Source organism: Castor canadensis, chromosome 11 (assembly GCF_047511655.1).
Source record: "Castor canadensis chromosome 11, mCasCan1.hap1v2, whole genome shotgun sequence".
Classification (NCBI taxonomy): domain Eukaryota; kingdom Metazoa; phylum Chordata; class Mammalia; order Rodentia; family Castoridae; genus Castor; species Castor canadensis.
Window position 1 is genome coordinate 36,550,618 of NC_133396.1, and position 12,850 is coordinate 36,563,467.

Here is a 12,850-nt window from a genome sequence, read left to right on the forward strand (position 1 = left end):
CCCTGTACAACTATAATATGCTAATAATAATAAAAAAAAGAGTGGCTCAAGCAGTAGATCACCTGCCTAGCAAGCATGAAGCCCTGAGTTCAAATCCCAGTTCTGCCAAAAAAGAAAAAAAAAGGCAATAATAAGCAAAATGTTATGCCTGGATAATGAGATGATTCAAAATTTTTTATTTTTTCCTTTCTTCATTTCTCAAGCTTAGGTGATAATATTACATTACCCTCTTTTAAAAAGTTTTAGGGTGTGAAAAATAAAACGTTTTAGAAGCATCTCAACATAGGCAACACTTTTTAATCTTAATTATTTTATTAAGGTAATTGTTTTATCCATCAGATTAAGGCCATACAGGGGGAAAAAAGAAAGAAAACATTAAGTACTTGGTGCGGCAGGAGGCAGGCAGAGGGTTTTCTGTTCAATCCATGCCCAGGACAGCTGACCACTAAGCTCACACTGGCCCTTAGCCCCCTTTTATGGCAAGGCTCTGCTCATATCATCTGGCTTCTTATGCTCTTGCCAAATAAACAGATTAGCAAAAGCCCCTAGCCCCCTTGTTCCTACAATCCTCATTGTAAGTGAGCAGAGTGGCACTTTCACTCATGCATTGGCCTTTTGTGAGTTTAGTTGGCCTGAAGTTGTCCCCAAGAGATTGATGTAGACTTGGTGGAAAGAGGAAATCAAATTCTGAACCTGTAAAACCTAAGACCCACAGCTAGTATGAGATGCTAACCAAGGTGCTGCTCTTAGACACCCACTCAGGATAATTGGCCTGAAGGGCACCTTCTACCATGCACAAAATGGACCAGTAAGGCTAGGGTGGATTATATGGACAGATAATCAAAGATGTGTTTAGGAGAGTTAGTCAGGGTACATCCTAGAAACACTTGGAAATTGGTTTGGTTTGAAGGCTATGGATACTCACTGGAGGTATGCAAGTAGAAGATTTCATAAACACAGCTCTATGTGAGGATAACCTCGTTGGGTGACAAAATAAAAGCCCCATTGAGCTAGGGAAGCTAGAGACAGGGGACCAATTATACATCTGCCATTGCAAACAGAGTGAAGGATCAGTCCCAAGAGATGTGCCAAGGCCATAAGATGTGCCTTGATTTCCTTACTTGTAATATTAAAAAGGAGTAGCTGCCACTTGTCTGGGAAAAGAGACTCTGCTCCTTCTGGCTTCCTGTGTTGTGTATAACAATGTTCAGAAGGCTATCCTCTTTTCATAAAGCAGGTAGAGGTGTTTAATGGCTTTTGAGGCAAAGCAGAGCTTGTGAAATTCCTCAGCTTGGGTACATTCTGGATTAAGCCCAAACACAATATTCCTCTGCAGGCCTGAAAACTGCTGAACACTGTCTAAAATGATGTGAGTGTTCTGAACACCAGCAGCCTGGCTGAACACAACCTCTCCATGAGTCTTCATTAATTCCATTGCTCTTAGCAGCTCAAGCTTATAGCGTCCTCTGTCCTCCCCTCTCCTGCACAGAATTGCTACATCTCTGGGCAGGTAGCCACATTGGAACAGGCTGTGACATCTTTCTGCCACATATTTTGCTATTTGCTCTGCTGTCAGGTTGGTCTTGGTCTCATACGTTCCAGGCAGAGCCTGAGCACACATTGCTTCCTCATAGGCATCCTCCTGGAACAATGCCAATGTGTCTGGAGACATATGGGAAGGAGGGTTTTCTTTGATCCTTTTCATTTCTTCTTTCATGATCTTGGCTATCTCCAGAGCACAATGGATCCCATCAGTGATTGTTTTCCGAGGAAACTGAGCAGAAGGAGGGGGGAGGCCATTGACATCTGCATGATGGACTTGGAAAGGATCCAGAAAAAGCCAGAGGATTCTGTGGCGAAGGTCTTCACTTCCAGTCCCCTTCACCTTTGGGTGGGTGATGCTCCAGGCCTTCATGTACCAATCGCCGTATTGACTGCAGAAATTCTCAGTTTCATCCATCACTATGTGCTTAATCTTTGGGAACTCCCCTTGCATGAAGGTTTTCCGGGTTACAGCTTGGCAGGTGGTTTGTTGCCTATGACAATGAAAGAGAGAACAGGGTTTCAGACTCATAAGGGGAACACCAGCATTCACTACTTTGGAGTGGAATCAGAGGCTAATTCTCCTTTGCAGGCTGATTCTTCCATAGTGCCAATAACACAAAACTGCTCTACTTCCAAGTTACCTGACAGAGAGAATGAAGAATTTTTATACCCTAGTCCTTGGGATTATCTAGTTAAATCTGCATGTGAAACTTTCATTATTATAAAAAAAACTGAGAGATTTTATTACCTCATGTCTATTGCTTGACAATCCTTGAAGATCCTTACAACTAAAAGAAATCTCAAAAGTAATATACACTGCTACTACCATTTCTTTACTTTCTGTCCTTTTTAGAGCTGAGGAATAGTCATCTGGAGCATATCATAATCTTTATATGCAAAAGAGGTATGTGCTAATTGAAACTTTCTTTAAAGCAAATTCTATTCCTTCACTTCTTTATGGTACAAAAGCAGACGCTTCTTTAGGTTTTGGCAAGCAAAACACCAAGAGAGGATCTCTAATTGTTCCTTCAAGTAGAGCAACAAATTAAAGAACTATGCCTCACTTAGATCAACTTCCCTTTATAGTATGTTGTAGCATGCACATATGCTACACAAATATGCTTAACAAGTTTGGGTGTTTCTTTTCTCCTTTAATTTGAATACAAGTTAAGAGTATACATTTCTACAGACTCCCTGATTTTATATATGCTGCTTCTGGGGATTTGTACCTATGCTTTGATTCATAACTATTTTTGTTCTCTTCAGTTGGGACTGTGTGGGCTCTTGAAGAAAAGCACTGATTCTTAGCCATTCCTCTGTCCCCCTCATGTTAGGGGTCCAGTAGGTATTTATTGGATTGGACTTCTGACTGGGATATTTTATAGCCTTAGCCATAAGGCTTAATAACAAACATAGTCTTTAGCACAGTTTACAGGATCCTCCATAATCTAGATCTGCCTCCTTTCCCACATCACCCTAGCACTGCTACTGTCATAGAAAATATTTTTATTTTTATTTTTATTTACTTCTCTTGCTGCTTGTTTGTTTTTAAAACAGGGTCTCACTGTGTAGCCCAAGCTGACCTCAAATTTTCAATCTTCCTGCCTCAGCCTCTTGAGTGCCTGGATTGTAGGCATCTTCCATCATGCCCAGCTTTGTACTGGTTTCTTAAGAGTGTGCCCAGGGGTCTCCTTCACTGGGGAGTATTTGCTGACCTACCTCCAGCCTAAGTTAAAATAAGCATATCTTTATTATAATACTAACTATACAATACTTGCATTGTTCGTTTTTTAATATGGCAAGGTCTTCACTATGTTTTACCCTCGAACACTAAATGGAGCACAGTGTTTAACACAGAAATGCTACTCAAAAAGATGTGTTGAACGGGAGGTATGGGGATAGGCAAGAAAGTGATGTCCCCACTGCAGAGGAACTAATACAGAAACCTTAAAGCGTCACAGGTCAATATAAGAAGGGGATCAGGAACTAGTGAAAAGGTCAGTTAGAGATGAATCAACTTGGGATGTAACACATTTGTACATGGAAGCAATGCTAGGAATCTCTCTGTATAGCTATCTTTATCTCAACTAGCAAAAACACTTTGTCTTCCTTATTATTGCTTATGTCTTCTCTTCAACAAAATTAGAGATAAGGGCAGAACAGATTCTGCCTGGAAGTGAGGAGGAGTAAGGGGGAGGGGGGAAGAAATGGCCCAAACAATGTATGCACATATGAATAAATGAATTAAAAAAAAGATGTGTTGAATAAATAAACTGAACCAAAAATCAAAATAAATTTTCTCATTCACTGAATTGTATAATGACAAGTGTATTCTGCTAAATTGAAAGCTAGAGATTGCAATCAGAATTGAACTTGCATGTTTTCTAAAATCATTGATGCAAAATAAGTCAGATGAAATACTTTATAAACAATACCAAATTGTATTAAATATCAAATTTGAGTCATAAGTGACCAATATTATGACTCTAAAACATTAACTATCAAGCAAGAAGTATCTTTAAAACAAGAGAGATTCATTTCTACTTTCCTTGGATTTAAGGTCACAGATTGTGGGAAAAAAATGTTTCTGGGTCTACAAATTGAAAGTTATGCATACTTGGCTTATTTATAACATGTTCAAGCTTGAACATTATAAATTATCCATTTATAGCTCAACTACCTGGTCATTTGGAAATATGTATTTGGCTCAGGCTCTCAAACTTATACAGCAAAGAGGCATTGTAAAATTTTACACTGAAAAACGCAGATTACTTTTGTGGCACTGTTGAAAAGACTATTTTTTTTTTTAAGTTTAGATGGTAAAACTCTCACATCACAAAATCCCTTAGGGAGTCACTTTCACAAACATAGAGGATCTCTTTTGGTTTGCAGTGGAAGAAGTCCTTTACTTTCTCCATGGTCTTTATGACGAGGGCTGTCTTTCTGGTTCCTGGAAAGCAATGAATGAATAATTCTCGGGTTTCCTGAAGGCTTTCAGAAAGTGACTCGCACTGCTCTGATACAAGCAAGTCGAAAAATTCACATCCCAGCTGGTCACCCAGAAGAGACCTAGAGCACAGTGAGACGACCACAAGGGCCTGCAACAAGTCCTCCACTTCTTCTCCACTGGCCAGCCTGTAGGATTGGGGGTAGTGTACAGGGAGTTCACCATGTCTACACTGTGTGCTGGTCAAGTGGATCAGCCTTGGAATGACACACATTTTCCCAGTGTAGCCACCGACAGTTTGCAGCTTCTGCTTTAATTGAAGAGCAGTGATCTTGGCATATTCAAGCCCTCCAGTCCAAACAGGGTCTACTATGACTGTATAGAGAACCAGGGGGCTGTTGACTGCTACCAGGAGAGCATCACACAGGACGTTCTGCTCTTTCCTTACACCAACATCACCAGCCCAGCTTCTAGAAAATATCACGATCCCCTGAGAAAAAGGATGTATCTGTGTCTTTATTAGTTCCTCTAGTCCTTTATGATTGGAGAATAGCTTCATACAGAGGGATTCTGGTTTAAATTGTATCGAGGTCTGTGTCACTGAAAATTTAAGGAACAGAAGTTACCAAAACTTACAAAAACACATGGTAAGTATAGCAAGTAGAGATGACTCTGGCCATGGGTCTCTTGAGTTTCCTTGTTGCAAAGAGCGTATTACAGACTAGAGGTGTAGAGCATCTGCTTTGCAAGCACAAAGTCCTGAGTTCAAACCCCAGTCCCACCAAAAAAAAAAGGAAAGAAAGCATCTCCTCCACACCAGCAAGGCTACCCTGGCAGTTCTGGCACAGGGTAAAGTTGTCAGAGAAGGATCTCCACAGGCAGCCTCTTAGCATGCTTCCTCAACCCCAGATGGTCTCCGGATGCTGGCAAGTCACTCTTTCTGATTGAAGTCTTTCTGTGAACCTGACGCTTTCAGGAAACTAAGACCTCTCCATCAGAATGGCAGTTCTATTTTTTCTGGGGGCAGTACCGGAGTTTGAACTCAGGGCCTTGAGCTTACTAGGCAGGCACCCTACTACTTGAGTCACACCCCCAGCCCTTTTCTGCTTAAGTGGTTTTTAAGGTAGGGTCTGAGGTTAGCCTCATACTGTGATCCTCCTACCTATCCTCCTATGTAGCTGAGCTTACAGATATGTTCTACCATGCCTGGCTTGTTTGTTGAGATGGAGTCTTGTCAACTTTTTTCCCAGACCACCTTATTACTGTGATCCTCCCAATGTTTGCCTACCATTGCCTACCAATGTTTGCCTAGCTGTGATTACAGATATAAGCTACCATACTTGGCCAGAAGAACAGCAATTCTTAACTCAGAGGAAATTTTGTACCCTGTCTGGGGACATCTGACAATGTCTGGAGGATTTTTGATTGTCACAATTAGAGAGATACTTCTGGCATCTGGCAGGTGGAGGCCAAGATGCTGCTAAACATCCTACAATGCAGAGGGCACTCTTCCCACCAACAAAGACTCAAACGTCATAGTCCTGAGGCTGAGAAGCTGCTTTACCGGGACTTCAGGTGACCCCTCAGGCTCCTCCTGTATTGAAAGCCAGTGGGCAGTTCTCTTAACAGACCTGAGGAATTCCCAACACTCTCAAATTTGGAGGATAAACGCTATATGTACATATTATACACAATAAATTATTAGATATTATTATATATTATAACATTACAATATATATCATATATTTATATTATATAGTTATATAATTATATATTATAGTAGACATTAAAATTATAACATATAATATAATAATACATATCATTTCAGGACCATTAGTCTGCTAAGTCCTACACTTGTGCTAATTGCTACCAATTCCTCCCAAGTTAATCGGGTTTTTGCTTATTTGTTTGTTTTTGCAGTGCTGAGGATTAAACCCAGGGCCTTATATATGCTAGGCAACTGCTCTATCCCTGACATACATCCTAAGACCCCAACTTAATTTTACAAAACAAATAGTCCCTCTAGCTGAAATCAAGAAAGAATATCTGAACCCAGCCTGAGCTGCATAGTGAGACCCTGTCTCAAATAAGCAAAAGAAAACACACACACACACACATGAGAAGGAGTACCTGGAAACAAACGTTGTTGCAGAGCCTTCTTAGATTTAGATTCCAGGGCTTTTATGGGATATGCTGGGTTTTTTTGTAGGGACGAAGCTGATGAAAACAAATGAGCACTGCAGTCTGTGGTCAAACTGGAAGGGGCTAAACAATGACATAGAAAGTGGCTTCAGCCAAAATTCATCAAAAGTCAAAGAACTCTTACTGTTCTTCCTGTTGGAGACATGATCAGCATGGTGCCTGCCTGAAAAGCTGTGTCTCAAACAGCTCTGCAGGAAAGGAAGTCTGGGAATGCATATTCTAACTGCACCAGTCATCTTACCTCTGTCTCGTGCAAGAGTGAGGTGACAATCCCTGTTTCCTTCCAACTCTAATATTCTCACTCCAGGGCATCTCTAGGAAGAAAGGGCAGCTAGTGTGTGTGGTGCGGGGAGGAGGGATCAGCCAAGGCTAAGTTAGGCACAGGTTGTGTTTATTGCTAGAGTTGTTGTTTAAGTTTCTTTCCTAGGTTGGATGGTACGGAAAGTGGTAGGATCTCTAGTTTGGGGTGTGTGTGTGTGTGTGTGTGTGTGTGTGTGTGTGTGTGTGTTTGTGTGAGAGAGAGAGAGAGATGATATACTGTCACTTTCCCAAAACAGACTGAAACCCAAGCATTGCTTGACCTCAAAAAGGTCAGATCCTGAGTCTTTGGAACTAAACGGTATTAGAGAAACAAATCTGTCATGGAAGAACACTTGTAAGCAAAACAAATTCCTATTTTTTAACTAAAATATATGACTGGATACCCACAAAAGGCAGAGAGGGAGTTCCTTCCTGCAGACGGCACAAAAGGCAGAGAGAGGAGAAGAGAGAATGCTCCAATAAAATCCTGTAATCCTCAAATCTTGGATATAAACCTTTTTTTTAAATCAAATTTTAAACATATTCACCTTTAAGGCAAGTCGGTAAACTTAGTTCAGTCTGTTATGGGTTGAGTAGGAATCACTTAAGACTAATTTCAAACAAAACTGTGAGAGAAGTAAAAGCACCAGAGCTCCTCCTGCTGTGCAGTCCCCTGCCCTAGAGTACCTCCTTCTGCATCCTTTTCTCCACTTGCTGGTGCTCCAAACCCAATGGTTTAAGATGTTAGCTCCTAATGTTTTTGAAACAGTTCAAACTATCAAAAATGTTTCCCTTGAAAGACTTAACGCAGAGTCATTCTTAAACAGTGTTTCTCTACAGATGTTCATTAAAGTGAGTATATTTCTATTTACACTAGAAAATTCAGCCTGCAAATTCTTTTCAACTGGCTTTTACAGTGCGTAAAAGGAAACTTTCATTAATTCATAATCGATGATATACTGTCACTTTCCCAAAACAGACTGAAACCCAAGCATTGCTTGACCTCAAAAAGGTCAGATCCTGAGTCTTTGGAACTAAACGGTATTAGAGAAATAAATCTGTCATGGAAGCACACTTGTAAGCAAAACAAATTCTTATTTTTTAACTAAAATATATGGCTGGATACCCACAAAAGGCAGAGAGGGAGTTCCTTCCTGCAGACGGCACAACTTCCCTCCCTCTTTACCTGACTGAATATCCAGCATCATGACCACCCACTGCTCAGCTTTCAGCCTTGTGACAGACTTGTCCCTCATGATCCAGGAATCCGGAGCCTCTGCAAATACTACACAACAGAAGGGTTCTACTCGAATCACACAGACATAACCATACAGGGCATCTTTGTGGTACACCTTCAAGATTTTGGTAGTGAAATTCACCTTGGGCTTCTCACAACAGAAGTGGAATATAGGTAACTTTTCTATGCAGTTTTCTATTTCTTTTTGTAGTAAGTCAGGGTTCACTTTTTCTCTCTTACATCCAAACACTTCTTTACTCTTATCATCAACCCCAATAATTAAGTATCCCCCTTGAGTGTTGGCAAATGCAGAAACATAATGAGGCAGCATTTCTTTAATCCGAGGGACAACCTTTTTAGTGGTGAACCTTTTAAACTCAACATGTGTTGACTCTGTAAAGTTGAGCTTCTCCTTATACACGAGTTTATCATTTTCAAAAAATTCTGAGGCAGCCACCTTCATATCTTCCTCTTCCTGAATGCATCTGTTGGGAACTCTTTGAGGATGCAACCTTGATCTACCTCTTTGGGCTCCAGATGCCTTCTCTCTGAGAAGCTCCAGGGCACTTCTGGCACTCAAATTGATAGCAGAGGTCACATCTCTCAGATATAAATTGGAGCGCAAGCTGCAAATCCTAAGTGGGAGGCTAAAAGCATCAGGGTTCCATGACTTCACAAAAATCAGGAGATGGTGACCATGCTGCATGTAGTCAAGGTACTTCTGGGAACCTGAAGGAAGGAGCTTTTGAAAGGAAGTTTCCAAATCCTGTCCCAGCCCATGGCATTGGTAACTGTAGCTTTTATCAACAATCTCTGCTTTGATCACACCCCCTCCAGAATTTAGCAGTGCACAGATGGCTCGGATGATGTTCAGATTCTCATTTCTTTTCAAATAGCTATTGGTCATCTTCTTTCTGCTCTCTTCTCCAAAAGTTATTCTGCCCACTGGTACGATGATCTCAGCAAAGGGCATTTCTGTAGCAGGCTGGAGGCTCTCCATCCTGGTAGCCTCCTGTGCTCCAAAAATAACAGAAAGTGTTCTTATAAATAATCAGGACAGGAATGTTGTTTCTAAATTTGTGAGATTTCAGAGATGACAATACTTTCTTCAATGCTATAAATTATTGCAATACATTTTAACATTGGAGATAATCTTTGATATTACTCTTTCCTAACAACTTTGCCAAATATCCTTAGCCTTGCCAGCAAGAAATGGGTATAGGTAAAAGTAAATCCTCAATTTTTTTATATAATGGAAAAAATTATATTACTGAAATGTCCAGTAATCTTCCACTTACTATTAGGAAGCAGCATCTTTGAACCTAAATACAAAGACCACAGGAGCTAAAGTAAGTTATTAGTGATTAAGCAGACAAAGAAGTTGAAGTCAAGCAATACTTCTATTCATAACTCAAAGAGAAAAAAAACGGAGTGCAGTTTTGAAATATATGTGCTATAGAAGATCTTGCTATAAAAACAAACACTAAGCCAGGCATGGAGGTACATGTCTATAATCCCAGCATTCAAGAAGCTGAGGCAAGAGGATAGAGTTGGAGGCCAGTCCTGGGCAACATAGTAAGACCCTATTTCAAGCAAACAAACACACAATCAAACAAAAAACCCCACAAAATTTGGTATTTTCATGTACTGTTTTATACATTTTAAAAAGCCTATTCTACTCTTGAAATGTTGATCAATTCCAAATGCAGAAAATGTTTTAGCTGTTGACATATCTTCTAAATTCTAAAAGTACATTTTTTTCAGACAGTGTGATATGAAAATAGGGATGTTCCTTCCCTTCTAATAGGCCTGTCCTGTCCTACAGAAACCTCTAGGACTTGGGAAAACACATGAGCCTTTGGGGTATAGTCATTAAACTGCAATCAACCTTACTTTTGTTTCATAGACCAGAGAACAACCACTTCAACTGAAATTAAAGTTTTGAAACAAATATTTCAGAAACGATCCCCTTACCTTTGATTATTTACTAACTGAAAATAAGTAAAAATATTTACTAACTGAAGCCAAAAGTCTTCCTCCAGGACAAGGTTGTACATGCCATGTTTGCAAAGCAGGAGCCATGTGGATATTGTTTATACTCAGAGGGATAAAGCAGGCACCCAGCAGGACAGATACCCTCTCCTGACATCAGTTGCTCTTCTCACTTCCTCATGCAAAGCAGAATCAACCTGAGGAACTGTTTTCAGTATGTGAGCCTCTCCCATTGATACACGTAAATGTGGTGTTTTATGGTTCTTAGGGAAATTTCACATAACATCCTATGTATATCATAGAATCACAAAAGTGTTGCAGGTGACTTTAAATATCTTCCAGTCCAACCATCAGAATCCTAAAATTCCTTCAGTAATACTCCTAACTCCCCACAAATTTCCTTGCAACTGCTTTAAGAGTGACTAGTAATGTATTATCTTTCAAAGCTGTCCATTCTGTTTTCTGACAATTCTGTTAGAAATAGCTTCCTTATTTCCAACTGCAATTTGCCTACTATTACTTTCATTGATGGGATTCATAGCACAAATTTTATTGACTTTGAACTAGCACAGCCTCTAGACTCCAGACTCCCATTCATGACTCTCATCCATGTTACTTGGATGCTGATAACAACCATAAAATTAGTTTCCTGAGATTCTGTATCCAGTTAAACAGCCTTTCCACACTTTCCAGAATTTCTCACACATTTTTCTTTACAAATGTCTCCTTAGCTACTTTATGCTAAGCCCTTCATGCTCTCAGATATAAACTGCACCTAAACTAAGATTTTTGAAAAAAGCGGTTTTTTTACCTGATGCTCTGTGTTTCCTCTTGATGATTCAGTTCCACTTCTGGCTTTGGTCTGAATGTTTGCCTTTGGTCAGGGCCCCTGGTGCCTGTGATATCAGCCTTGGAGGAGCAGGAACTCTGCCAGAGTCCTACAGTCTTCATAACATTGACCCACTGAGGAAGGCTGATAAGGACTCAAGAAGTGTCTATGTCAGGGCTGATTAGCAGGCCAGGGTCTGACCTCAGGGAGTGAATCAGGACTTTGTAATGGGAAGACTCTGGTTTTTCAAGTGAGTGGTCAAAGTTAAAATTATAACCTCTAAGGAAATCCACACATCATACAAGCACCTTCTACTTTGTTTGCAAGGCTCTGCATTAATTTTAAATTAGACTATCCTGTACATATTTGCTGTGAGAAATATTAACTTATTTCATTTCCTTCCAAATTGCTTGTTCTACTCAGTGTAGAATAATAATGCACATAGATTATGAACTGGTTGTCTGTGAGTTGGAGGATTGTAGGTAATTTTTCATTTGATTTCTTTCCTTTCCTTTCTTTTCTTCAACAGTACTATAATTTAAAATGGCTTACAAGGAGCATTATTTTTTTATATTTAAAAAACACATAGCAAAAATAAACATATGAGAGTCAGGTCTCTCATTTGGTGATACTGGTAAACCGGTTCAGGATTCTTATACTAGACTAAACAGTGCCCAACCATCATTGTTTATTATTATTATTATTGTAAATCTGTAAATGTTACCTTATAAGGAAACATGGTCTTTGTAGATGTAATTAAGACTCTTGAGATGGGAAAATGGAAATTATTCTGGATTACCTAGTGAATCCTAAACCCAATCACAAGTATTCTCATAAAAGAGAGACACAGAGATTCAATATACACAAAACACGAGGAAGCAATGCAATCATAGGGCAGAGACCAGAGTGATGTCGCCACAAGCAAAGGCATGCCAGCTGTCACCAGAAGCTGAAAGAGAGGAATGGATTTGCCTCTAGAGCTCTTGGAGAGGACATGGCCCTGTCAATATCTTGTTTCAGTCTAGTGAAAATGATGTTGTAATTCCAGTTATAAAAGTTCTGGCTTTTTAAAAAACTACATTTCTGTTATTTTAAGCCACAAGTTGTAGCAATTTGCTCTGGCAGCACAGGAAACTAAAACATTTCTCTCTCTCTACATCAAACCAGTGAACAATACCATGTTTCTACTTCATTTTGTTTACGATTACATGATATCCTTAAATAGATTTCTGGACATCCTTATTTATTTTAATTTTACATTTTTATTATCCTTTCTTCTTTTTACAAATAGGGAAACTGAAGAACAGAGTTTAAGCTGCTTGCCATATAATTCATGTTCATGATCACTGCACTCTAGAGACACTTTGGAGAACTAGCAGTGAATGAGCAGTGCTGGGTATCCTGAGGAGTGATAATAACCATGCTTGTGAGAATCAGAAGAGGTTTTCCAAATGACATGATGTGGGATGGGGGTGTGGCTCAAGTGGTACAATGCCTGCCTTGCAAGGACAAAGTCCTGAGTCCAAACTCCAGTATTGCATACGAACAAAAAATTTCCTTCACCAATTGACTAATATGTAAGCTGTAACCTGTAAGAATGCACCAAGTTGCGAGAGGGAGATAGAGAGGGAAAGGTAAACCTGGTAGAGGAACCAGCACATGCAAAGGCACAGTCTCTTCACTGTCTAACCTCTTCTGCCCTTAAAGTACAAGAGAGAGCCTGAATGGCCTGGTACTGAAGATGCTTCATTTCCCTCCATTCTTCCCCCAACCTTTTTTTCCCCCATGTCCTCTGCCC

The 12,850-nt window shown here is 39.9% G+C and overlaps 1 protein-coding gene across 1 annotated transcript; it reads right to left on the bottom strand.

Moving 5' to 3' along the window:
- Slfn14 (schlafen family member 14) lies at nucleotides 1–11,492 on the bottom strand. Its single transcript, XM_074046259.1, has 5 exons — nucleotides 11,035–11,492; nucleotides 8,181–9,243; nucleotides 6,623–6,757; nucleotides 4,378–5,092; nucleotides 1–2,036 (listed from the first exon to the last, which is right to left on the bottom strand). The coding sequence occupies exons 2-5, from the start codon at nucleotides 9,229–9,231 to the stop codon at nucleotides 1,208–1,210; spliced, it is 2,730 nt and encodes a 909-aa protein (XP_073902360.1). The 5' UTR covers nucleotides 9,232–9,243; nucleotides 11,035–11,492; the 3' UTR covers nucleotides 1–1,207.
- Nucleotides 11,493–12,850: the final 1,358 nt, after the last annotated feature.